The sequence below is a fragment of the Anser cygnoides genome, chromosome 24, assembly GCF_040182565.1.
Source record: "Anser cygnoides isolate HZ-2024a breed goose chromosome 24, Taihu_goose_T2T_genome, whole genome shotgun sequence".
Lineage (NCBI taxonomy): Eukaryota > Metazoa > Chordata > Aves > Anseriformes > Anatidae > Anser > Anser cygnoides.
Genome location: NC_089896.1, coordinates 7,153,152 through 7,175,626, shown reverse-complemented (window position 1 = coordinate 7,175,626; position 22,475 = coordinate 7,153,152). Strand labels below are relative to the sequence as shown.

Below are 22,475 nucleotides of genomic sequence, written 5' to 3'. Positions count from 1 at the left end.
GCAGCTCCATGCTGCTTTCCCTGCGCCAGGGCTGCTGCGCCCCACGAGGCAGCGCGGGGAACGGGGGAGCTGCGGGAGAGGCACCGACGGGGTGCGAGGGACAAAGGGCACCAGGGCCGCGCTGGGAGAGGTTTATGGTTTATTTAACCTTGTGGCTGACTCTGTGGAACATACGCACAAAAAACCCCAAACGTTTACAAGGAAGACGAGGAGGGGAGGGAGGAAAAAAAAAAAAAGGGGGGGGGAGGGTGGGGGGGGCCAGGAGAGGAGAAGAAAGCTGCGGTGACGAATGGAGAGAAGCCGCTCGCCCTCCCGCGGTCCCAGCACGGCCCCAGTCGGTGCCGCTCGTGCTGCAGCGGGGCCACTGGGGCCTCCCAGCCGGTGCCCACGGGCCGGCTGCCCGCGGGGAGCTGCGGTCCCGGCCCCGGCAGCCCCCGGCCGCCCACCCACCCCGGTTGGGGGCACAGCAGCTTTACACGGAGAAAGCAGAAGAGGCAGCAGCACCGAACCCCAAGCACGGGGAAGAGCCGGGCTCCCCCCGCTGCCAGCAGCAGCTTTGCTGGTTTAAGACTTCCCCAAGGAAACGAAGAAAGCCCAAAACAACCCAGGAAACCGAGGGTGGGTCCGACAGAGCCGGCTCTCCGGAGAGCGGGTTATTGCTTTGCACGTCCCGGGCGGGGAGGGCAGGGCCGGACCCCCCGCAGCCCTCGCCCCCCCCGGGAGGTGCCTGCCCCCAGCCCCGGGGTGCCGAGGGGCTCTGCGGGGTGAGGGCAGGACAGGGCCCGGACATCGCCCCACAGAGCCAGCGGGCACGGGAGAGCCGCAGCCCTCAGCCCAGAGGGGCTTGAGGCTTTTGGTTTTTTAAAAGACATTTCCAGCTCCGGCCCCGCGCGGCCCCGCAGTGCCGTGGGCTCAGCCCAGGGAGGAGAGGCAAGAAGAAGGGCAGCGCCGCTCAACAGCGAGTGCCCTCGGCCCTGCGGGAGGGGAGCAGGCAGCCGGGAGCCCCCCGGGAGCCCCCCATGGCTACCAAGGCCCCGTGCCGCAGCCACTGCTGGTGCAGCCGGTGCCGCAGCGCTCCCGGCCGGGGAGAGGCAAAGCCTGGGCTGCCGCTTCCAGCCAGCTGGGTGAAGGGGCCTGGCCCGGCCCCGGGCGGCCTCTGATTGTACGCGGGAAGCCAGCGGGGCCCCTAGCCTCCGCCCGGGCACGGGGCAGCGCTGAGGCCCCGTGCGGCCCCGCAGGAGGGGAACGGCGGCTCCCGGGCGGTGCTGGTGAGGTGAGGGCTGGGAGCGCAGCCGCTCCCTCCCGCCCGCCGGCCGGGGCCAGGAGCAGGGCCCCGGGGCCAGGAGCCCTTCCCTCGCCTCCCTCTCCCCCGCCCCAAGCCAGCCCGGGTCCAAAGGGAAGGAGAAGTAGCAGCAAGAGAGACGTTACGGACCTGGCCAGCGGGCGCGGAGCTGGGACAAGGGAGAGGGAGACGCCTCTGGGCCCCCCGCGGGGCTGAGGAGAAGATTGTAAAAGCAACGAGAGGAGAAGGAAGGAGGTGATTATCTGGAGGAGGGCTGCAGGGGCGCGGGGCGAGCCCGGGGCAGTGTGCGTGTGCGACAGGGCCGGGGCCGGAGCCCCGCAGACGCCTCTCTGCCAGCCTCCGGCAGCGCCAGCCCGGAGCAAAGCCTCTCCCTGGGCCTCGAGGCGTCGGCAGGAGAGTCCCGGGTTCCTGAGCTCTGACCGAAAACCCGCGAGTCACCTGAGCGAGGCCGAGGGCAGAGGAGGAGCCCCAGGGGGTGCCCGGCCCTGCCCCGTGCCCCCGCTGCTCCTCCCGCCGCGGGGGGCGCGTCCCACCCCTAACACTGTTACAAAAGAAAACAAATAACAAAAATCTCGCCCGCCCCCCGCCCGGCCCATACGCTGCAGTGCCTGAACGGGAAACCGAGGGGAGGGTGACCCCCCCCCCCAAAACCGCTCAGAGCGAGAGGAGGAGAAGGAAGGCCACCCGGAGCCGCGCCTCACAGAGCTCCGACCTCAGCTCCGAGGGCGGCGGGGAGGGACGGGCACCCCCAGCCGCAGCCGGGCGGCACGAGGAGAGGGGACGAGGCGGGGGCCGGGCGGTGAGGGGGGGGCCATGGCTTCCGTGTGCAGCGGACGGGTCACGGGGGAAAGAGCGGCGGCGGCGGCGACCTCGGCGTCCTTCCCTGCGACAGTCTCGAGCGGCTCTGCCTAGATCCGGGGCAGCAGCTTCTCGATGAACTCCTTCACCGCCAGCATCTCCTGCGAGCGCAGAGCCTGGTGTGCGGGGCTGCCCAGGGCGTTGGGCTCAGCAGGCCCCTACGCGGGTCCGAGCCTCCGCACGCCCCCCGCAGCCCCGTCCCCTCCGCCCGCCCGCGGCACTGACCTGGGGGCAGGAGCTGTGCATCACGCCGGGGTAGGTTTTGAACTGGACCTTGGCGGGGGTGACGACGGATTTCAGCTTCTCGGCAGTGAGGGCCCCGAAGCGCACGGGGATCATGGGGTCCATCTCCCCGTGGCACTGCAGGATGGCGATGTCCTTGTTCACGCCGTTGCTCGCCGCCTGCCGCCAGGGAGGGAGGGAGGAGGGGGGGGTGAAGCCCCCGCCGCGGGCAGCTCGTGCCTCCAGCAGCCCCAGGCTCCCCGCAGCGGAGACCCGAGGGGAACCCCCACCCCAAAACTGCCTGCAGAGCGAGGGCGGCGGCGCGGGTACCTGCGGGAAGGCTTTGTGCAGCGGGAGCCAGCAGCTGAGCGCCACGATGCCGGCCAGCTGGTGCTGGCAGGTAAGCGCCGTGTACAGCGAGAGGGCGCCGCCCTGCAGCGGGAGGAAGGCGTTAGCGCCACGAGTCCCCGGGGCTTCGGGAAGGGAGGAGGAGGGGGCCGAGCCCGCGCCCCGCAGCCCCGCTCACCTGCGAGAAGCCCCCCAGGATGATCCGGTTGGGTGGGATCCCGTTCTTCATCTCGTGCTCGATAATTGCTTTAACTGGACAAGGACAGAGAAACGGGTTGGTGAAACGGGGGAGCTGCCGAGGGACACCCCCAGGGCCTGGGGTGGGCGCAGGGCACAGGAGGGGCAGCCACGAGAGGTCCCAGGGGGGGACGGGGGGGGCAGGGAGAGGTCCCTGGCTGCAGCCAGGCTGGAACCACGGGACAGCAGAAAGGGGAGGCAGAAGGAACAGAGCCACTGCTGCCCTGGAGAGGGAGAGACACCCAACAGCTCCGTGCTTCCCCTCCCCAAAGCCTCTTACTGTTTTCTGCAGCTTTCTTGATCCCAGCTTCATCCTCAGGTGCGTCCGGAGTCAAGCCCATCAGGTCAAACCTGGGAGGAGCAGCAGAGTCAGCCCCAAACCCGTCCGCCGGCGTGCGGGGAGGAGGGAGCTGGGAGCTCTGCCCTTCCCAGCTCCTGCAGGAGGCTGGGTTTTGGCAAATTCCCAAAATACCCCCAAAGGGTCCCTCCCGCTCTGGGAGACCCCCCCCCAGCACCCAAAGCACTGACCAGGAGGGCATGACCATCTTCATGTTGAGGGTTACGGGGATCCGGGGCCTGCAGAGACAAAAGTTGGGGGGCTCAGATCAAACGTCAGAGAAACGAACGGGAGCAGGGGGCAGGGTCCGGCCCCCGGCTGCGGGATGTCTGCCCCAGGGCCCTGCGGCAGGCTGGGGCTGCAGGGCGACCCCAGGGAGCACCCGCAGGTCCAAGCCGGGGCACCCGGGCCTCCCGAGCCCGTCGCCAAGCACTTACGCGTGAGGGCAGATGTATTTCACATAGGGGAGGCGGATGGAGGAGAGAGCATCGGCCCAGCTGTGCCTGGGGAGAAGAGAGAAGAGAAAGGAGACCAGGGCTTGCCTGAGCACTTCGGAGGACACTGGCGACAGCGAGGGATCTCCCCCAGGACAGCTTTTCTCCAAGGCTGCCGACGCCCAGCCCTGATGCTGCTGTCGTGGCTCCCACCCCCCCGCCCCAACAGCCTGGAGCCCCCAGGAGCCCCCAGCCCAGATCTCAGCAGCCGGAGGCAGAGGGGCTGCCATCGGCGAGGGAAGAGGGGGAGAGAACCCCCCGCGCAGGGAGCAGCCTTTTGTTCCTGGCAGCTCGCAGCCCTCCCAGGGACGGGGAACACCACCGTGTTATCTGCTTGTCCTAACGAGCACAGAAAGTCAAACCCGCGGGGGGCTGCCGGCGTCATAAATATCGAAGCTGAGCGCAGACAGCCGCCGGCCAGAGGATCCCCATTAGGGTGGATCAGCTCATTAGGGATCGGCTGGGCTGCGGAGGCTGAGATCAGAGCCCCAGACACGGCCCCGAGCTGCCCCCGCAGCGCCGGCTGGGCCCCGGCCCGCCCTCAGCACGCCGCACGCCACAGCTCCGGCAGCACTTACCCCGTGTCTCCCAGGCCGTGTAAGAAAATGACCTGTGGAATTAAGCAGAAAAACAAAAGAATTAGCTGGTGCGATGGCCGGCGTGCCGGGAGAGAGGCGGGGGTGCTGCAGGGATGTGGCAAAAGGCCACGCAGTCACTAATTAGCAGAGACTCAGGCAGCAATTAGCCGGAGCTGATGACACGTCTGGGCAGCTCTGAGCGTTACGGACGGGCGGAACAGGCACAGCAGCAGCACCGGCAGTGCCATCAGCGCCGTGCCCCTGGCTGCCCAGCAGCAGAGCCACCCAAAACCCCACAGAACCCACCCTGCGCTGCTCCCAGTGCCTGCTGCTTCTGTGCTGGGCCAGGCCCCAGAGCCAAAGCGCCCAGCCCGGAGGACGGCCGCTCCTTCCCCCAGAGACCTCGCTGGCCCCGCGCCCCCTTTCAGCAGAGGCCGGAGGAGCCAGGCACCAAGGGCTCAGCACACGGCCCCCCCGGCACCCCGTGGGAGCAGCCCCCGACCTGCCCCACGCAGCCCCTTACCGCGGCAGTCTCCCGCTCTGCCCCTGAGACGGTCACGGCGTCGGCGAGGAGGGGGACAGACATGTTGTTACCGCACATACACCGAGACAGACTCCGACACTGGCACCTGCGGGACGGAGGCGCGGAGGTAAGGCGGGGAAACACCCCCCAGAGCTGCCGGGGGCGCCCCGGGACAGCCCCGCCGTGCCCAGAGCCCCCAAACGCTCCCCGCGCCGCAGCTCCGGGGCCGCGTGGGGGGCGGGCGGGCGGGATCCGGCGGCGTCGGGAGCGTTAAAATCGGCTCCGGGCACCTCAGAGCCGGAGCCGTGCCCGGGACGGCAGCGGGGGGCCGGGGGGGCGGCCACAGGTCCCAGCCGCGAGGAGCCCGACCCGCGTCCGCCGCGGGGGGAGCCCCAGCCCAGGGCAGGGCCGGCCGCTGCCTCCCGGGGCGCGGCGAGCAGCGGAGCCCCCGCTCCCGGCCGGTCCCACCCGGGCCCCGGCCCCGCTGCCCCCCCCGGGCCCCGGCCCCCGCCCGACCCCGCTCCCTGCCCCCGCCCGGGCCGGGTCCCGCTCCGCAGCCGCCGCCCGGCTCCCCGGGGCGGGCAGGGCACGGCCCGGCCAGGGGGGTTCGGCTCCGATCCCGCGGGCGGCTCCGGGCCCCAGCCCTGCCTTACCGGGGGCGGGCGCGGGGCTGCCCCGGGTGCCCGCAGCGCCCGGCACCGGCAGGGGGCAGCCCCGGGGGGGCCCGGCCGCCTCCCGGGAGGCACCGCCGGGGGCCCGGCCCGGCCCGGGGCAGCTCGGCACCTCCCGGCCCCGCTCGGGGCGCCCCGGGCCTGGGGGGGGCGGGGGGCAGCGCCGCTCCCCGGGCCCGCCGCCCCCGCCGCGCCCCCCGAGCCGGCCTCCCCCGGCCCGGCCCGGCCCCCCCCCGCTGCCCCCGCCCCGCACCTCGGCCCGGGCCCGCCGCGCTCCCGGCTCGCCGCCGCGCTCCCACCGGAACTTCCGCCCGCGGGTGGCGGCCGGGGCTGCGCGGCGGAAGTGACGCAGCCCCCCGGGGCGGCCATCTCAGCCACCGCGCCCCGCCCCCGGCCGGAACCGGGCACGGCAGCTCCCGGAGCGCGGCCCCGGCTCCCCCCCCGGCGCCCCCCGCAGCCCCCGGCCCCCTCCGGTCGCCCCCGGCCCCGCCGCGCGCGGGAGACGAGGCCACAGCGGCGGCTCCGAGCCCGGTCCTTTATTGGCAGCGAGGAGGGGCCGGCGCCGGGGGGGGGGGGGGGGGGGGGGGGGGGGGCTCACACCGGGGCCGGTACCGGGCCGCAGCCCCCCCCGGCGCCCCCGCCCGTCCCGCCCGTGCCGTGCAGGCGCCGCGCAGCCCCGGCGGCGCTAGGAGATGAAGTGCGTCTGCGGGGTGTGCTGCTGCAGCCGGTGCTCGGCCGGGTTGGGCGCCGCCTCGTAGCTGCAGATGGTCACCTCGTGCCGGGCGGCCTGCGGGGACAGGGCAGGGCAGGGCGGAACCGAGCGGCGCCGAACGGGCCTGACACGGCCCCGAGAGCTGCCCCGCGCCCCCCCTCACCCGCTGCCCACCCCCAGCCTTCCCCCCTCGGCGTGCCGCCCACCTCCTCCTCAGCTGAGCCCAGCCTGAGCTGTGAGCCAAAGCTCTCCGTACCCCAGTAACCCAGTTAAAGCTCTCCGTACCCCAGTAACCCAGTCCTGCTCAGCTTTGCCCTGCTCAGACCTACCTCTGTCCACTCTCCCTTGAGGCCTATATAAAATATCTTTGTTGTCTCTGCTCCGAAGTTCTTCGGGAAGTGGATGGAGAGATGGTTAACGCTGGAGAAACGGGCAACTCTGCAAGGAAAAACACCCTGAAGACGGTTCTGCGTACAGGCTGCCGCCCCAGAGGCAGGGCAGTGGCGCTGTCCTGCGTTACCGCCTCCTGGCCCCAGCTGGGTGCTGCACATCGCTCCTACCCCATCCAAGTCAGACCTGGGGACAAACGAGTGAGGGGGCAGGAGGAGCAGCTTCCCTCGTCCCTGCGGTGAGCAGCCATCACCCCGGCCAGCAATGAGCTGTCACTGGGGCCAGGACACCGGGGCAGTTCTGCTCCCCACAGAGCCTGGGCCATGAGCAGCAGGCACCCCGTGCTCTGGGGAGGATCTGTCACGTTTGGGGACCACAGCTCTCACCTGACAAGGGCAGGACAGAGCCAGGGGAGACAAATTCTATGATAGGCAGCAGTGAGCTGCAAGGGAGGGAACTGCCCCCACTGACACTTTGCTAAAGCCCAGCGGCACCTCAGCAGGCTGAAAGGGGGCAGCTCCTCCGCTCAGGAAAGGCAACACCTGCATGCCCGACGCCGTACTTGGTGGGGTACTCCAGCTCGCCCGTGGGGTCCCGGTTCAGGCTGAACATCTGGTCCGGTTCCCTGGCTGCATCATCGAAGGACATGTGAGGAATGTTCTTGAACCTGGGAAGAGAGGAAGGAAACCTGGGAAGTTATTAAGTGCACATCAACTAATTGGTTTCCTCCCCATTCATTAGCACTACCTGGATTCTTCTCAACAATAACACGCTGGACTTGCTTTGCCTACTACAGGAGAAATTACCAACGCCACCACAATGCATCATCATGTTCCAGAACACTCAACACCCTGACGAACTACCAAGCTAGAGAGCAAGGAACAAAGCTGAGGAGATGCAGATGTCAGCACACACGGGTACGTGAAGGAACCCAGGCTCTGGTACAAGGGGAAGCAGGGGAGTGGCCGCCCTGCTACAAGGCTGGGTACCGATTCCTGCTCCTCGGCTGGTAACAAGTTACAGCCGAGCGCAGCGCTGGCATTTTTGGTCGATACAAAGGAGTAAAACAGACCAACACCAGGCCCAGGAGCCCCTTGTTCTCTTTCCATGTGCAAAACAAGCCCTGACGGCGCTTCGCATCCATGTTTGTGGCACAGTGAGGGCAACGTTGACTTCATAACGGTGGCTTCCCCCCCCCCAAGCAAGAACTGCATACTCAATACTCTTCCATAAGGGAAAAAAAAAGCAGCAGTAAGGAGCCCTCCCCTGCCGGAGCTAACGCAGGCGGCACGGACGAGCAGAGCAGGAGGGCTGGGCAGAGCCCCGCAGGCCTCACCTGGGGGCAGGCCGTTCCCACGTCCCTCCCTCCTCCTGCAGCGTGACCCTTCCCTTCCCCGGCCCATTCCCCCTTCTGCAGCCCTTTAAGCCGGCAGCAGGCCGGTCCCTTCGGGGCACGCAGGCAGCGCTGTGACTGTGGATTTCTAATGGAACTCGGCGCTGCGTTTCTCAAGCGACGGTCAGCGAGCGGCCGGGGCCGCCCCGTGCGGGTCCCGGCTTCTTTCTGCCGGGCCCGGGCCCGAGCCGCACAGCCCTGCTGAGCCACCCGGGGCGGGGGGCCCCGTCGCAGCGCCCCCGGTACTCACAGCCTCATCTCCGCCGGGTGCGAGCCGTCGTCCTCGCCCATGACGATGACGCCCTTCAGCTTGACGCTGCCCGTGAACCTGCGGGGAGACGCACGGCGCTGCCCCCCCGTGCCCGCCCCGCCCCGCCCCGGCCCCGCAGCCGGGCCCGCACTCACGGCACGTTGAAGAGCAGCTCCGCGTCCTCGTCGCTCTCCACGAACTGCGGGGAGAGGAGCGGGGCGGGGGGGGGGGGGGCTCGCACCGGGACCCCGAGCACGGCTCAGCCCGGGACCCCCCGCCCGGCCCGGCCCGGCCCGGCCGCACCTTCCCGCGGTCGCCGCGCTCCTCCCAGGCGCGGAAGACGAGGGCTCCGCTGCCGTCGCGGCGCTCGTTGAGGCAGTGCAGGCGCTGCCGGTCGATCCGCAGGTGCAGCCCCCAGGCCGCGCCCCGCTCCCCGCCGCCCCCCGCCCCGCAGCAGCAGCAGCGCCCGGGGCCGTGCGCGGGACCCTGCGCCATGGCCGCGCCCCGCCCACACCAGGCCCCGCCCACACCAAGCCCCGCCCACAGCCCCGACAACAAGCACGCCCCGCCCACCAAGCCCCGCCCACAACAAGCCCCGCCCCCGAGGTACGCCCGCCCCCGAGCCCCGCCCACCCGCAAGCCACGCCCACCCTTCCACAAGCCCCGCCCACCCGAAGCGCAGCACCGCCCCCAAGCCCCGCCCACCGCAAGCCCGCCCACTCTCCCTTCCAAGCCCACCCCCCCGCCCACTTCCCCTTCCACGCCCCGCCCACCCCCGAAGCCCCGCCCCGGGCTCGGGGCTGGCTCAGCTCCGGGCCCCGCCGCCCCCCCCCCCCCCCCGCCCCCCCCCCCCCCCCCTCGCCGGGCACAGCAAGGGGGGGGCTCAGCACCCCCGGCCCTGTGGCCCCCGCCCGGTGCTGGGCCCCCGCCGCTGCCCCAAGGAGGCGCGGACGCGGCAGGGGGGGGCAGAAGGCGGGGTCCTGGCGGCTAACGGCAGCCCCAGCCCCGCACGGCGCTGCCCAGCGCTACGCCGGGAGATGAACGCGGCCGGGACCGCGGCCGGCCCACGGCACCGGGCTGGGAGCGCTGCTCCGGGACCGTCAGGGAAGGGCGGAGCGGGGAAACAGCGGGGGGCTGGAACCGGGGCACCGCGAACGGAAGCGCGCGGGATTTGGGCCGAAGCCGCCCCGCGAGGACACCGCGGCGAGGGCTCCCCGCTCCGCACCCCCCGCAGGGGGGGCAGCTCGGGGGGGCGGCGGCAGAGCCCCTCGGGGGCTGCCCCCAGCCTCCGCTACCCGCCCCTTTGGCACCCGGACAGCGAGGTCCTAGGGGAAGGAGCACGGCTTGTACCGGGAGAGCCCCTCCCGTTCCCGAGCCCTACCGGAGGCCGGCTCCCGCAGCGCACAGCCCGGGCCCGACCAGCCCCAGCCCCCCTGAGCTCCCCCAGGGCGCAAGCCGCCAGCAGGACGCCCACCGACACGGCCTCACGGTTCCCCGGGTGGCTCCGGCTCCCCGCTCTGCTGCAGCCCCAGCGCGTCCCGACTCTGCCCCTCGGTGCGCGGCCGTGCCCCCTCGGCAGCCCCAGCGGCGGGGCCGCACCCCCCGCCCGTCCTTCCAGAGCTCCAGCCCCTCGGGCACCAAGTACCACCGACCGCCTGCGCCTCCTGCCGTGAAGCCCGCGCGCAGTAAAAGCAGGACACGTCCCCTTATTCACTTCCATCCAACCCCCGTCAAGTGGTTTTAGGTTCAAAGACTAAAATCCTCGCTTCTTCCAAAGAGCGGGCAGAGGAAAAGGTACGGGGACAGTACAGGATTTAAGCACCAGCTTCCAAACTGAAAATAAATCCTTCCCAGTCCCACACAGAAAACAAGATAAATTTATTCCTTCTTTCCATTAAAAGAGGCAAACAATGCCTTCATTAATATTTTAAAAACATTTTCAATTCCAGAGGCAGACAAAGTCCACTCCCTCAAAATTAAAAAAGTTAAAATGTTCATTGGTGCGCTGTAAGATTTCTCCCCACACCCTTCAAGGTTTTATTCCCAGTAGCCAGCAGAAGACGACAGCAGCAGAGAAAGAGACCCCAGGGGCTCTTTGCACCCCTGCACAACAACGTAAGCGTCTGTACGAGATCTATAGTACCAGCAGAGAGAAGGTCGAGAGCTAAGAGTTTATTAAGATATACGATTAGAGAGCAAAGCCTCGGGACTTGATGCGCTTGCTGAAGGAGCGATGAGCAGAAGGGCCACCAGTGCCACCTGTCCCAGAGAGCCCAGGTGGGACTTCGGGCCCTGCAGGTACGAGGCCACGGGGAAAGGCTCCCCGGGCCAACCGGCGTCCACCCGGCCGGGTTCCTGCCCTCTGGTCAGACAGGCTGGCCCTTGGACTGGAACGGGAGGGGGGAGACTACTGGGAGCAACATAAATAGTACCGGTGGGCTAGAGGGGCAGAGGATTAATTAAAACCTTTTCATAATTTATTAAGAGGTTAAATAGTAAATAGTCTCTGGATCTCCCACTCTCAGCAGGTGCCAAGACTTCACATTTTCTCATGTCTGGAGATTCTGTACACCCTTCTTTCGACAGAAGACAAGGCCAGAAACAGGATGTCAGGGAGAAGGGAAGTGGGCTTGACACAGAGGAAGGGACAAGAATAAAAGATAAAATACTGTGCTGTCATCTTGTGCAGATCGAAGCCTCTCCCAGCAGCTGCAGCCTCCGCAGAGTTCAAGGGACCTGGGCTGTTCGGGTACCTGCTTCCCCTTCAGTGCCACTTCCCCACGAGAGGGAATTTCCCAGCTCTGCGCTGCAAACTTATCTCCGAGAGAATCTATTTTTGAAAGCTTTGATAGTCTTTGCCATCATGGGTGCAATTTCTGCAAAAGAGAAGAAAAAGAAAACGTTCAAGCAGCGAGCAGCCTGGAGCTGCAGCCCCGGCGAAGCAGACGTGAGGCGCGCACAGGTGCGCGCTGACTGCAGCCCATCTTGTTTTCGGGTCTCAGACACAGGAGGGCCCACGCTGCTTTCTGCACTGCAGCAACAGATCTTTGGTTCAGCTCGCTGCTGCCTTCCCCGAGGAGCTGCACTACAGTTTCCTTATTACAAACAGCTGGATGGATACAGAAAGCACAGGGGAAAATGCAGGCTCTTGGCCTCGCTGGTACCTTAGGGACAGGCCGATACAGCCATCGGGGGCAAGCAGGTGAGTCAGACAGACACACGGGAGCAACGGCTTCCTTACGTGCTGCTAGAGAGCCCAAAAGCAAACCCGAGCCTCCACACCCTGACTCCAGCTGTTTCCCTACGCTGCTTCTTGTGAAAGAAGTTTGAACAGACTTTACCACCCTGCTCCTGCTCGTGGAGAGGAGAGGCCCCCAACATCAACCCCCAGGCACCGCCTGCATTTCTCTCGCAGCAGCAGATTCGTGCACGCCTAAGGGAGGAGCTACAGGAGACCACGGACGTCCTGTGCCTGGTACTTACTCTTCACTGGTGGTTTCCTGGGGTCGTAGGAGGAGAAGGTGCTACCTGACGATGGGACAGAATGGGCACTGCTGGTGCTGGGCCCATCGTAGGACTGCTCCTCGCTCACACGAGCGTGGCTTTTGCCAGATGCGTAGAAGACTGGTTTTATTCTGAAACACGGAGACAGGACATATTTCAGTGGAGGTGTTCCTGTGATTTGATGCAGCCGTTCAGACATGAGCCACACTGCTAACAGCAGCACGGCTGCTATCACGCGGAGCCAGCACCAACCAGGACCTCAACCCTTCCCAGCAAGAAAGAGGCCGTTACAGTCACAAGCTTCGCTGCAGAAGGATGTCCCAAATACACAATTTCCTTTCTTGCCAAGATGCAGGGGTTCAGGGGGAAGCTGGCAGGAGCCCAGAGGAGAAAAGGCCCCGAACAGTAAGTGCTACTGAGAAACACTCACTTGGTCTTCTCCGGCAGAAGGGCCCCTCCAGTTCCAAACTTCTCCTGTCGTCTCCGTACGTCCCGAGGTGGCTTCACTGCGGAGTTCACAAAGGCCATTTTGGCCACTCTACCTACAGGCGCCCAGAAGGAAACAGTGCTTAGATCCAGCCTGACATAAAGGAGGCTCTTCACTATTTGTCATTGCAGCAAGCTCCCAGCACTTTTCCCCAGCTCGTTCATCCCAAAGCTCAGGTGAGAGCCTCTTCCCTGAGCTCTGCACCTCTTGCAGTCACAACGCCTGCTGTGACGAGTCAGGCTGAGGAGGCCAGTCGTTCTCATTTTGCTCACCAAAACAAGGAGGAATGCTTCCCCCACCCTGCGGTTCTCCGACCCCAGCATGAATTAGCAGCTCTAGAACAGGAGGTGCCTCTGAATTTGTCCTTGCTGTAAAACACTGCCCTGCCTAGCCTGCACTGACCACACCATGGAGGAGCTCTAGAGCCTGCTAAGCCTTTAAGCAAGGGCCACCACATGGAGAACAAGAGTTAAGCAACTCCTCAACTGGACTAGATTCAAAGCAGCCGCTCTGCAAGACCTTCCCCACAACAAGACTCCCCTAGGCAGCATTCCCAGCCACCCGTCTGTTCCCCAGGCCGTTTAGCCCCACGCCACCTTTGGGCTTGTTGGCGTGAGCTGAGCCGATGTTCCGTGCTAACATGAGCAGCCGCTGCTCTCGTGCGTCGTGAAGCCGGAGGTACATCTCCCGCCAGGACTCAAATTCTTCTGGCTTCTCATTCTTGAAGTCTCGGAGACAGTGATTGTGCCACAGCTGATCCGTATCCTCAATTAGAACCTGAAACAAACCCACAGGTAACCTGGGATCCTTCCTGACGCCTGCAGCTCCCCGTCCCCTGGCACAGCCATCCCTCCCTCTCCCTCAGCACCAGCTGTCTCCAGCGCCGCTGGAACACGGCAGCAGGCGAGAGGGCTTGGGGCCAGCCCACAGCAAGAGGCGGCAGATGGCAAATCTGGGAACTTGCGACTCGAGCAAGAGAATTCACACTTCTCATGTTGTTCTTTGCCATTCTGCTACTGCAGACGAGGACAGAACAGCACGTCCACGTGTCAGCATCCCTTCCCCAGGGCAAGGCACTCACGTGATTGCATTCCTCGATGCGATACAGTTGCTCTGGGGTGCATCTCTCCAACACTGGCTCCAGCACTGAGAAAGGGACGCCACCCACTTCATAGATCGCTAGAGAGAAGCAAGATGCACACAGTATTTATCCCGCTCCTTCCTTGCCAAGGAAAGGGCTTGATACCCTGAAATGCAGTAGAAAAAACAGCAATGCTGCATGCTACCACCCAGTACGAGGGGAGGGAGAAAGGAGCTGTAGGCGTGATACACACACGAGTCACCGGGACTTCGGTGGGGAGAGAGGGCAGCGTGTGTGCAGGGCAGAGTGACGAACACAGAGCAGGAACGGTACTTACAGTCGATGTTGTTACTGAGGACTCTGATGCACTGCTCGTGCAAAGTCATCATCTTTGGGAGGTAGGCGGTTTTGGAGCCCGAATACACTTGCATCTTTGAATTCAACCGTCGACCCGTAAAGCCTGCCTCACTCTCTTCGACCGGCGAGGACACTGCTGTAAGAAGCAAGACTTGGAGTAAGGAAGGCACAGAGAAACAGAGATCCCACCCCGATGAACGGCACGGGAGACACAAGCCAGAGTCAGCCAGAAGCAGACTAATGGACCAAACAAACTAAAGGACCAAGTCTTCTCTAGGAGACCTGCCACCTGCCACCCATTTCAGGAAGAGCAAGTCCAAAGCCCCGGGAAGGGCCAGCAAGTGATCTTCCTCGGAAATGAGGAAAAGCACACGGGAAAGAAATCACCAGTGTTTGAGAGGCATTCGGACAATGCCCTCATTAATGCCCTAACTCTGGTTAGCCCTGGGGTGCTCAGGCGGTGGGACCAGATGACCTGTGAAGGCCCCTCTCACTTAAGTGTTTGACTGTATTGCAGCCCAGGCTCCGGGCATCAGGCAGGGCACTGGCCTCCAACAGCAAGAGCTGAGCCCAGCTGGTACCCACTCCCGCTGCCTCCTGTGAGCAGTGCCTGCGGCCCGTTTCAAACCCGTCTTCCTGCCCGACATACCTTTCCTTTTCGTCTGGGAGCAGGTGATGGACTCGATTGAGGGAAGAGGGCGGTAGTTGGCCTGGATCGGGGGCAGCGGGATGTCTGGCAACGTTGGCACCACATCTATGAGTATCTGGAAGGAGAGGATGTACATGCAGCTAAGACGAGAATGTCAGACCTTGCCAGCGCACAACAGCACTGAGCTGCACTTCGTTTGGCATCCCAAATGAGCCACACAGCGCTGGTCAGCTGGCACCAGGGAACAGCCCGGGTAGGCTGCGCTTCTGCCACATCGCCGTGACTGCCGGGGCCGTCCACACATCAAGCCAAAATTCAGGATCTGAATCACTCGGCACCCTCTGGTAAGAGCCGTCCACAACTTCAACCTGTTGAATTCAGCACTAAAGGACTCTGACGAGAGCCCCGGTCAGATTAACGAGGCAAAGGTTAAAAAAAAAAAACAACACAGAAGAGAAGGCTGGCAAAAACATCCTGACCCAAGCACTCACTCACCTGTCCAGTCTCTCTTCTTCCTCCTCCTCTCCTGCAAAAGATTCAGTAGTGGAGGAGGAGAGGGGAACCTCACGCACTGGGGGAAAATCTAGAACCTCTGTATTAAATGCTTGTTAGAATGAACGGCAAAGGAGGATTTTAAAATGCTGCTAAGATTAAAAAAAACACTTTTGGAGGAGTAAAGCGTTTCAAAGTTGAGTAAAAAGGTTAAGTAGTAATGGTTTTACACTTTAACCCGTACTTATATACACAGCTTTGGCATCCACGAGGCAACAAACACATACAGAAACATTACTTATTTGTCGAGTTCTCACAAAAGGTCAGGCTTCTAGAATGAGCTGCATTGTAACACCAATTCTCCCGTTTCTTCAGACCAACAGATTAAGTTAACAAAACTGCAGTACTGATAAAGGTAACAAAAACTGACAATTTTAGAGACCGTAAGGACTTAGATTCAGGAACCTTGCTAGCACGCAGATGCGTTACACAATGGGCAGGACTCGAAGCTGACTCACAACCAAAGACATTCCCCATTTTAAACAAGCACTTCACATCCAACATCTTTTCTTATATTCAGCTGAAGGTGGTCTCTTACTCTTCCCCCCTTTGACTAAGCGAGGTTTTGGTTATTGCATTCCTTTCCTGCTCCCCCTCCATTCCCCGTTCCCGCACGTTTCCACCCGACAGCACAACGCGATGCCCACCAGGCTGCTCTGAGCACAGGGCGTGCGAGGCACAGCTCCGGCAGGAACCAGGAGTCACAGGCCCGGGTACCAGGGAGACACCGCAGGCACAGCCCGATGCACGACGCAGCCCAGCACCTCCGGGGGGAAATAACAAGCCCCGGACGGCAGAGGACCAAGGACAGCCGACCCCACCTCTTTCATTCGCTTTTGGATCCTTCAAAGTCTTACCCTATTTGGTTTAGGAGGCTCTGGCTGTTTCTTCTCTGCCTTCTTCTCACTCGTCCGTTTGTGGCTTGGACTCTTCCGACTCGAGCTTGAGCTCTTGGTACTGGCTTTGGATCCATTCTGTTTGCTGTGCCCTTGGTCTTTCTCCCCAGCTGGCACGGAGGGTTTGGCCACTTTCTTTTTCTTTTTCTGGGGCTGGTCATAACTGAGGTATGACTCAAAGGACATCGTAGGTTGTTCAAACTCATCCTCCACTTCCCCTTCCCCAAAACTTGAGGAAAAGCCCACAGATTTTTTGTCCACCTCAGAGGCTTTGTGCTTCCCCTCAGAAGTTTTTAAGCTCCCAGAAATCCCCTTCTCTTTAACCCTGTTTGAGGAGTCACTCTCAGCTTTCCGTTTCTCCCGCTCCCTGCTCGACGTCTCCAGGCCTGGCTTGGACTTTTCCAATTTGCTTTTGTCAGCGTCCCGATGTTTTCGCTTCTTCACGTGGTTGTCCGGAGACTCTTCCAAGTGCGGCTGCACGTGTAGCTTCTCCTTTCTGGAGGAGCTGCTTTCTCGGCTCTTCTCCTTCTTGGTGCCATCCGACATCCTCTGCTTCTCCTTGCTGCATCCTGCCACGGGGCTTTCTCGGAGGTGCTCTTTAAAAGAAGTCTTGTGCGACCTTTCTGGGCTGAAGGCAGAGGTCCTGTCCTCCACTCTGCCGTCAAGTCGCTGCTTCTCTTTGTGAGAAGCCTTGTGCTCTTTGTTCCGACTCACATTCCCTTTGTCGTGGAACTCACCAGGGTTCCTCTCTCGGCTTCCCCCACGCTTCTCCTGAAAACCATGGCCTTTACCAGGTTTCTGATGAAATACTGCGGGTTCTTCCTGCTCCTCGGAGGCGTAAGGGTCTGTGTACATGTCCTGAGGGCTCTCACTTGGCTCAGGTGACACAGCTTGTCCATAGTCTGAGTACTCTTGATCTGAAGAGAGCGCTGGGGAAGATCTGCTCCACCCCTTATCCTCTTGGCTGCTATAGTCATAAGTCTCATGGGCCCTCTCAGGCCCAGAATACCTTTTGGACTTCTTTTCCCTGTGATCTGGGCTATAGGACTGGCTGCAGGAAGGCTGGAAAGGCTCTGAATAGTCCCGGTCATGCTCCTCATCCTCTCTGGGGGAAGGTTCTCGTTGTTTTTTCCTTGAGCTGTTCCTCTCGTAGTCACGGTCTTCAGAATCAAGGTTATTTCTAAAAGGATGAGGAAACGAATGAGTTAGACGAAGTTCTCGGTGTGAACAAAAAGAGCTACACCCCGCAGACAGCATGGGTGTGAATCTCTTACAGAGGACTAAAATTGTGTTTGGTACTTTTGTGGCAGGAATATTACTAATTGTCCCTGTCACGGCAGTGCTCAGGGATTTGGGAACTACACGTCTGGTGCAGGAGTTGATGAAGCACTTTTATTAGGACTAGAGGCAAGCAGAGACAAACGTGTACGGGACCTCTCAGCACCCACACAGCCCTGGCTGTACAGCATGCACAGAGAACACGGCCTCCAGTTCACCAGTTAAAGCCTGCAGGGATACTGGAGCCATCGAAGTCATCGTGATTAACTGGATCGTTATCACCCACACTTAAATGATCTCACTGCTGGATTCAGCACAGCTTTGTTACCGCAACGTGGCTGCTAGCCTCGGCTTTCAGTTTCCACGGGATTTGGGCACACAGAAGCCTTCTTTCAAAGCGAGCCGCTGCCTTGACTTGGGCCTGGAACTCCCTCTCCTTGGCATCACACAACGGGAAGCGAGCCGACGGCACCTCCTGCTCTAGTAAGGCCCTTTCTTGGCATCCGCCGTTAATCTCTCCATCAAACTGCAGTTGTGTGAGATTTGGCCCCTGCCTTGACTCTGAACTGCAGCCGTCAGCAACCCAGCGCCCTGTGGCTGGCGCGGGCAGGAAGTTTACTCCAAACCAAGGCAAAAGTGCCACGCAGAGTTAGCACACTTGCACTACAAGTTTTTCCAGAGCCTTCTCTTCTTTCCACGGTCAGAGTAATTTATAACCTCCACTGCAAAGACTTAACGAAGCTTACCCATCGAGACAACCGAGCGGGCTCACCTACCTGTCTGCCTCCTGGGAGACCGGCACCAGCTTCTTCCACCTGGCCACGAGGTTCTTTGCGAAGTCTCCTACCAGCTCGTGTTTCCGCAAGCCGTTCACTGTCTTCCCCACGCCTGTCTCCTTCAGGAGAGAGTCAAGATACAAATTCACCTTGGCAAAACCCATTCTCACCTCTGCTGAGCTTCCTACCAAGCGCTCCCTGTCACTGCGAGGCAGAAATGAGCTTCCCTGATCTAACAGCACAGGTACCACACCCGACACATTACGGCTTCAGCAGACATTGTATAGTTTACTAGAGTTCTGCAAAGAAAACAAATCTGCCTTAATCAAATGTTAAGTATTTAGTTTAATAAGCTAAGTTCCCATTTCCCATAACTATTTGAAGACATTAATACTTCCAGGGGTTAGCAGCCCCTATTGGTGACTGGGGTGGCATGGATTTAGGAACTCCTCTGACCCCATACCCTGATCGAGCGTGAAGCTTTTGGAAGAACTGAGAATAAAGCGCTGCCCTCCATGGCTGCCCGCTTGTTTTGTGCCTGGAATTTCTAGAACCTGATCAGAAGCTGGTCTGTGACACCGCTTTGTAGCAGGTGGCTTAGGCAGCACGTCCTGCTCCAGGGAAAGCAGCATTTCTCCGGCACGCCGTTACTGGCACTCGACAGACACGATGAAAGCGCGAGAGATTTCACAGCTCTTACCACGAGAATATCAACTGTGATGGGCAACTCCGAGAGCCTCTTCAGGCTTTTCAGCAGCTGCAGAGACAAGAAGGAAAGCGTTCAGGCTCGTCACACTGAACCACGTACTGTGGTTAGAAAGGAATAGAACCCTGCGCTGCGTGGGAGCTCGTCAGAAAGACCCAAGCAGCAGACAGCTGGCACCTTGCTCCAGACCAAGCCCCCCAGGAGCTGAACACAATGGCCAACCGTAAAGAAATTGTCTCTTCACCTGTGAGAGCCTCTGAGAGCCTTAAACCACACTCAGATACGAACCCTTTCTATACAGAGGATGGCATCCTAACTGCGACTCGCAGCATCGGGACCAGAGGCACCACACAACGTCACCCTCAGAACGGCGCTGAGAATGACGTCCCTTGACAAAGGGAGGGGGAAAGTGAAACAGGTGAGACACCTTCCTGAAGCCGTGCAAACTAGGCAAGGTTTCCAGATGCTCTTGAAGATCTCAGGAACCCCCAGCTCCTCTGCAGACGCTCCCTGGGCCGGTGCTGCCGGCAGCCCCTCCGCTCTCAGCTGCTCTGTCCGGAGGCCGCCGATCCCTTCCAGCCCCGCTCTTTTCCCTTCCCCGAGCCCCGGTGCCGAACGCCAGCTCCCGTTCAGGAGGCCCTGCCTGCCCACACGCTGCTCCGCACACCAGGCACGCTGCTGCTGCCTCTGCCCCCGGCGGCTCGAGGCGTCGCCTCCCCGAGACACCCGCAGACTGTTTGGTCACGGGGCACAACGGCGCGCACCCAGCAGCACCGCGCTGCCCCTCGCTGCCCCCCGCGTTATTCCCCACACGGCTGCAGCCACAGCCCAGCCCCGTCAGCACCCCCGGCCCTGCGGCACCCACGCAGCCGGGCTTTGTTCCGCGCCGTACAGAGGGCCGCCCCAGCCACGGCTCCTCTCTAACGCGCCGCACTCACGCTCAGATCAGCGCCGTCAGCCTAACAATTCCCATCACCCACACGTAGAGCAGGCAGGGATCAAAGAAATTGGGGTTTCCTTCCTTTGGAAGGAAATAAGTGTGTTTTACGAATCCCTCCCGGCACCAGCGCAGGGACACGAACGTGCGCACGAAGCACTCGCTGGAAGGCAAGGGGCATGAGGGGAGAGGAGGGATGGACGGAGCTCGTACTAGCCAGAAGGGAGCAAAATGGGTGTTAAAACACCAGCTCCTCTGCAGCCAGTTACCTTCCTGGAGAGGCTGCTCACAGAAATCCCACCACGAGAGCACGTGCCAAGGGAGAACTCCCGTTACCCTTAGTGCCACCCCAACCATTTCCTAGCTACACCTCACCAGAACGCCTCAAACCGCTCTTTTTGGTCTTTGGTTATTTGTTGTCTTTGGGGCTGAGCTCCAAAAGAAAAGCGCTGTTCTCAGCTGGGCTGATCTCAGGACTTCGTATAGCCCGGGGAAATTGCCGTGGTCTGAGGCCAGGGGACCCGTGCGTCTGACCCAGAACACTTCTGTCGGGAACTGGCTTATTCCACGTCCCCTGCAGTCAGTGGCTGGAAACATCCGCGCACCTCCGAGCAGGAGATGGCTTCCTGAGGGGCCAGCGCACACAGGCCGCTGCCTACGTGTCGCTGCTGAGCCCTTACACCTGCACGTTCACCAGCAGCGTTAACACAGCTCGGAGCCCAGCAGAACTCTCAGCCAGGTTGTAAACCTCCAAGCGCTGCCGCCAGGAAACAAGGCGCTTTGTTATCTGCGCCGCCAGCAGGGCACTTATCTAACACCCGAGATACCCGAACTGCACTCGCTGACACCGTCCAGCGGGAACCCAGCCCGGCAGCACCAGGTAGGAACATTTCTGGGAGCTGCGCTCACCCAGCACAGGAAATCCCCGCTTTGCTCGTGAGCTGCGGACCTCAGGGGCACACGCAAGAGGCCCTCAAAGCGGGACGGCTCCGAGCAGTGCGGATGGCGGAGCACTGACCTGCCTGCCCCATGGGGACAGCCTGGCACAGCACACGGTGCCTGCGGCTGAAGTCAGGCCAAACCTGGTAGCTCGTCTCGGGAATAACAGATCCCACAGGTGGGAGACAAAACACGGCCCGTAGCTTACCAACACCAGATCAGACACACACAAGAAGGCTCTTCTAAATCACCCCAGCGCAGGGTGAAGTTTCAGTCAATGAGCTAGAAGACCGAAGCCATAAAACCTCAGTTAATTCCAGCCCTGATAAAGTTTTAAGGTAGGCAGATTGTTTTCTTTTTCTACTAGAAGCTCGGCAGACCGTTACGATTCTGACAACACACGCTGATAGCAAATCAGCGCAGCGCAGCCTGGTCCCATCCTCCCCATCACGGCGCTCTCCTGCTCGTGCCGCCTCTCTCTCTCTCCCCCCAGAAGAGCAGTCCTGCTGCAGAGTTTGTACCTCCCCTGCTGGGGGGAAAAACCACCACCAAAAATAAAAACAAAGAACCAAGAAGACCATTTCCAAACCATTACAACAGCGCCCAGTTTCATTTTTGCAGTTCTGTACAGAAATTTTCACCTAAAAATAACAATCGGCACCTTTCAGCCAGCCAACACAGAGCTCCACACAACGCCGGGCAAGCGTCGTTCTCTCACGGCACTGCTGGAGCGTTTCGGAAGGACAGGCCAGGGAGGCCGGGCTGCGAGCGGTGCCCTAACGCGGGGGCAGCGCCCCGAGGAGCCGCGGGTTTGTCCCGCTGGCCCAGGAGAGCGGTGCCTGCCGCAGAGGGCGAAGGGAACTTACGGCGGGGAAGCAGAAGCCGCTGCGTGACAGGGGAAGCTGCCCACCAGACACGGACTGGAAACGCCACCGCTTCCACGGCTGTCGTTGGAAAGTAACGGCCATCAGACAGCAGAGCTCCCGGGCCCTTCCTCCCGGGGAAGGAGAAGGCTCGGGACCGGGACCGCCACCACAGCCGGTCACAGCGGGCTGGCGCTGAGCCCCGGCCCCCGCAGAGCTGCCGGGGGGCAGCAGAGGAAGGGACAGCGACCGGCACGGGGTGACCGGGGGGCGGCCAGCCCGGCCCCACGGCTCCCAGGGCCCGAGGGGCGGCCGCAGCGCGCCGGGACCGGGAGCGAGACCCCGGGAGGGGCCCCCCGGCACCCCCGGCTCCGTTCCGGGCCGCGGGGCCCCGGCAGCTCCGCCTGCTCCGCCCGGGCGGGGGGCGCGGGGCCGGCCGGGGCCTCGGGGACACGGCGCTGCCCCCCCGCCGGGGCTCGGCCCCGCTCCGGGAGGGGGCTGCGGGCCCGGGCCGCCGCCACACGCGGCCCCCGACCCCGACCCGCCCCGGCCGGGGCTCGGCCCCGCCACCCACCGCCGGCCCCCCCGGGGCAGCGCCTGCCGTCCCCCGCCAGCCCCGGCCCGCCCGCCTCCCCCCGCCCCGCCGCCGCCGTCGTCACCTTCTTGGGCTCGGAGCTGCCCGCGAGCCGCGACTGCAGCCGGCCCACGACTTCCAGCACCGACTCCGCCATTTTTACTGCTGGACGGGCCGCGGCGGCGGAAGCGGCTTCACCGCCCGCTCGCCACACGGCGCTTCCCGGCCGCCGCCGCCATCTTGGGTGCGGGCGGGAAGCGGAAGTCGCGCCGCGCTGCCCTGCCGGCGGCGGCCATAGCGGGTGAGGGCAGCGCCTCGCCGGCGCCATCTTGGGGCCTGGCGCGGCGCCGCTGCCGCCGCCATGTTGAGTGCTGGCAGGCGGCCGGGGCGGGCCCGGCCCCGCCTCCCCCGGAACGCCGCGGGGCGGGGGCACGGGGCCGGGGGCTGGGGGGGGGCCGGTGCTGGCTGCGCTCCCCCGCAAGGCTCCCGCGGAGCTACGGGATCCAGGGGAGCCGCTCTGGGGGCAGGAAGCGGGGCTCGTCTCAGAACGGGGGCAGCCC

The 22,475-nt window shown here is 63.0% G+C and overlaps 3 protein-coding genes across 6 annotated transcripts; all 3 read right to left on the bottom strand.

Annotated features, from left to right (window-relative positions):
* Positions 1-125: 125 nt before the first annotated feature.
* On the bottom strand, positions 126-6,721 carry LYPLA2 (lysophospholipase 2). 2 transcript variants are annotated; one of them, XM_066982725.1, is made up of 10 exons: positions 6,613-6,721; positions 4,901-5,006; positions 4,378-4,409; positions 3,743-3,808; positions 3,497-3,544; positions 3,249-3,319; positions 2,910-2,983; positions 2,714-2,815; positions 2,387-2,563; positions 126-2,262 (listed from the first exon to the last, which is right to left on the bottom strand). In XM_066982725.1, the coding sequence occupies exons 2-10, from the start codon at positions 4,976-4,978 to the stop codon at positions 2,212-2,214; spliced, it is 699 nt and encodes a 232-aa protein (XP_066838826.1). In that variant the 5' UTR covers positions 4,979-5,006; positions 6,613-6,721; the 3' UTR covers positions 126-2,211. The 2 variants fall into 2 exon arrangements, with proteins under 2 accessions (XP_066838826.1, XP_066838825.1); XM_066982724.1 differs by lacking the exon at positions 6,613-6,721 and adding an exon at positions 5,825-5,963.
* On the bottom strand, positions 6,165-8,841 carry PITHD1 (PITH domain containing 1). The gene is made up of 6 exons (XM_066982727.1): positions 8,620-8,841; positions 8,472-8,515; positions 8,317-8,394; positions 7,236-7,340; positions 6,613-6,721; positions 6,165-6,358 (listed from the first exon to the last, which is right to left on the bottom strand). Exons 1-6 carry the CDS (start codon positions 8,809-8,811, stop codon positions 6,257-6,259), a joined length of 630 nt encoding a protein of 209 aa, XP_066838828.1. The 5' UTR covers positions 8,812-8,841; the 3' UTR covers positions 6,165-6,256.
* A 1,627-nt stretch (positions 8,842-10,468) lies between these two features.
* On the bottom strand, positions 10,469-22,178 carry ELOA (elongin A). Of its 3 annotated transcripts, none has more exons than XM_066982715.1 (11): positions 22,001-22,178; positions 18,597-18,653; positions 17,897-18,015; positions 15,804-17,022; positions 14,395-14,509; positions 13,726-13,878; positions 13,389-13,486; positions 12,904-13,084; positions 12,251-12,362; positions 11,800-11,951; positions 10,469-11,192 (listed from the first exon to the last, which is right to left on the bottom strand). In XM_066982715.1, the coding sequence occupies exons 1-11, from the start codon at positions 22,070-22,072 to the stop codon at positions 11,131-11,133; spliced, it is 2,340 nt and encodes a 779-aa protein (XP_066838816.1). In that variant the 5' UTR covers positions 22,073-22,178; the 3' UTR covers positions 10,469-11,130. The 3 variants fall into 3 exon arrangements, with proteins under 3 accessions (XP_066838816.1, XP_066838815.1, XP_047905590.2); XM_066982714.1 differs by having other exon boundaries at positions 13,726-13,881; positions 22,001-22,177; XM_048049633.2 differs by lacking the exon at positions 22,001-22,178 and adding an exon at positions 21,345-21,587 and having other exon boundaries at positions 13,726-13,881.
* Between the last annotated feature and the right edge of the window lie 297 nt (positions 22,179-22,475).

What these genes read in the sequence shown, in the direction of transcription:
- PITHD1 (XM_066982727.1), bottom strand. Translation starts at nt 8,811, where the DNA reads ATGGCGCAGGGTCCCGCGCACGGCCCCGGGCGCTGCTGCTGCTGCGGG. An exon ending in CACCCGGCGGAGATGAGGCT is followed by an intron (nt 7,341 to 8,316) that starts GTGAGTACCGGG and finishes CTCTCTTCCCAG; the next exon opens with GTTCAAGAACATTCCTCACA. An exon ending in TCAAGGGAGAGTGGACAGAG is followed by an intron (nt 6,359 to 6,612) that starts GTAGGTCTGAGC and finishes CTGTCCCCGCAG; the next exon opens with GCCGCCCGGCACGAGGTGAC.
- ELOA (XM_048049633.2), bottom strand. Translation starts at nt 21,446, where the DNA reads ATGGCCGTTACTTTCCAACGACAGCCGTGGAAGCGGTGGCGTTTCCAG. An exon ending in TCACGCCAACAAGCCCAAAG is followed by an intron (nt 12,363 to 12,903) that starts GTGGCGTGGGGC and finishes GGGCGCCTGTAG; the next exon opens with GTAGAGTGGCCAAAATGGCC. An exon ending in CTTCTGCCGGAGAAGACCAA is followed by an intron (nt 11,952 to 12,250) that starts GTGAGTGTTTCT and finishes TCCGTGTTTCAG; the next exon opens with AATAAAACCAGTCTTCTACG.
- LYPLA2 (XM_066982724.1), bottom strand. Translation starts at nt 5,940, where the DNA reads ATGGCCGCCCCGGGGGGCTGCGTCACTTCCGCCGCGCAGCCCCGGCCG. An exon ending in TCCTGGGGGGCTTCTCGCAG is followed by an intron (nt 2,816 to 2,909) that starts GTGAGCGGGGCT and finishes CTCCCGCTGCAG; the next exon opens with GGCGGCGCCCTCTCGCTGTA. An exon ending in TGCACAAAGCCTTCCCGCAG is followed by an intron (nt 2,564 to 2,713) that starts GTACCCGCGCCG and finishes CCCTGGCGGCAG; the next exon opens with GCGGCGAGCAACGGCGTGAA.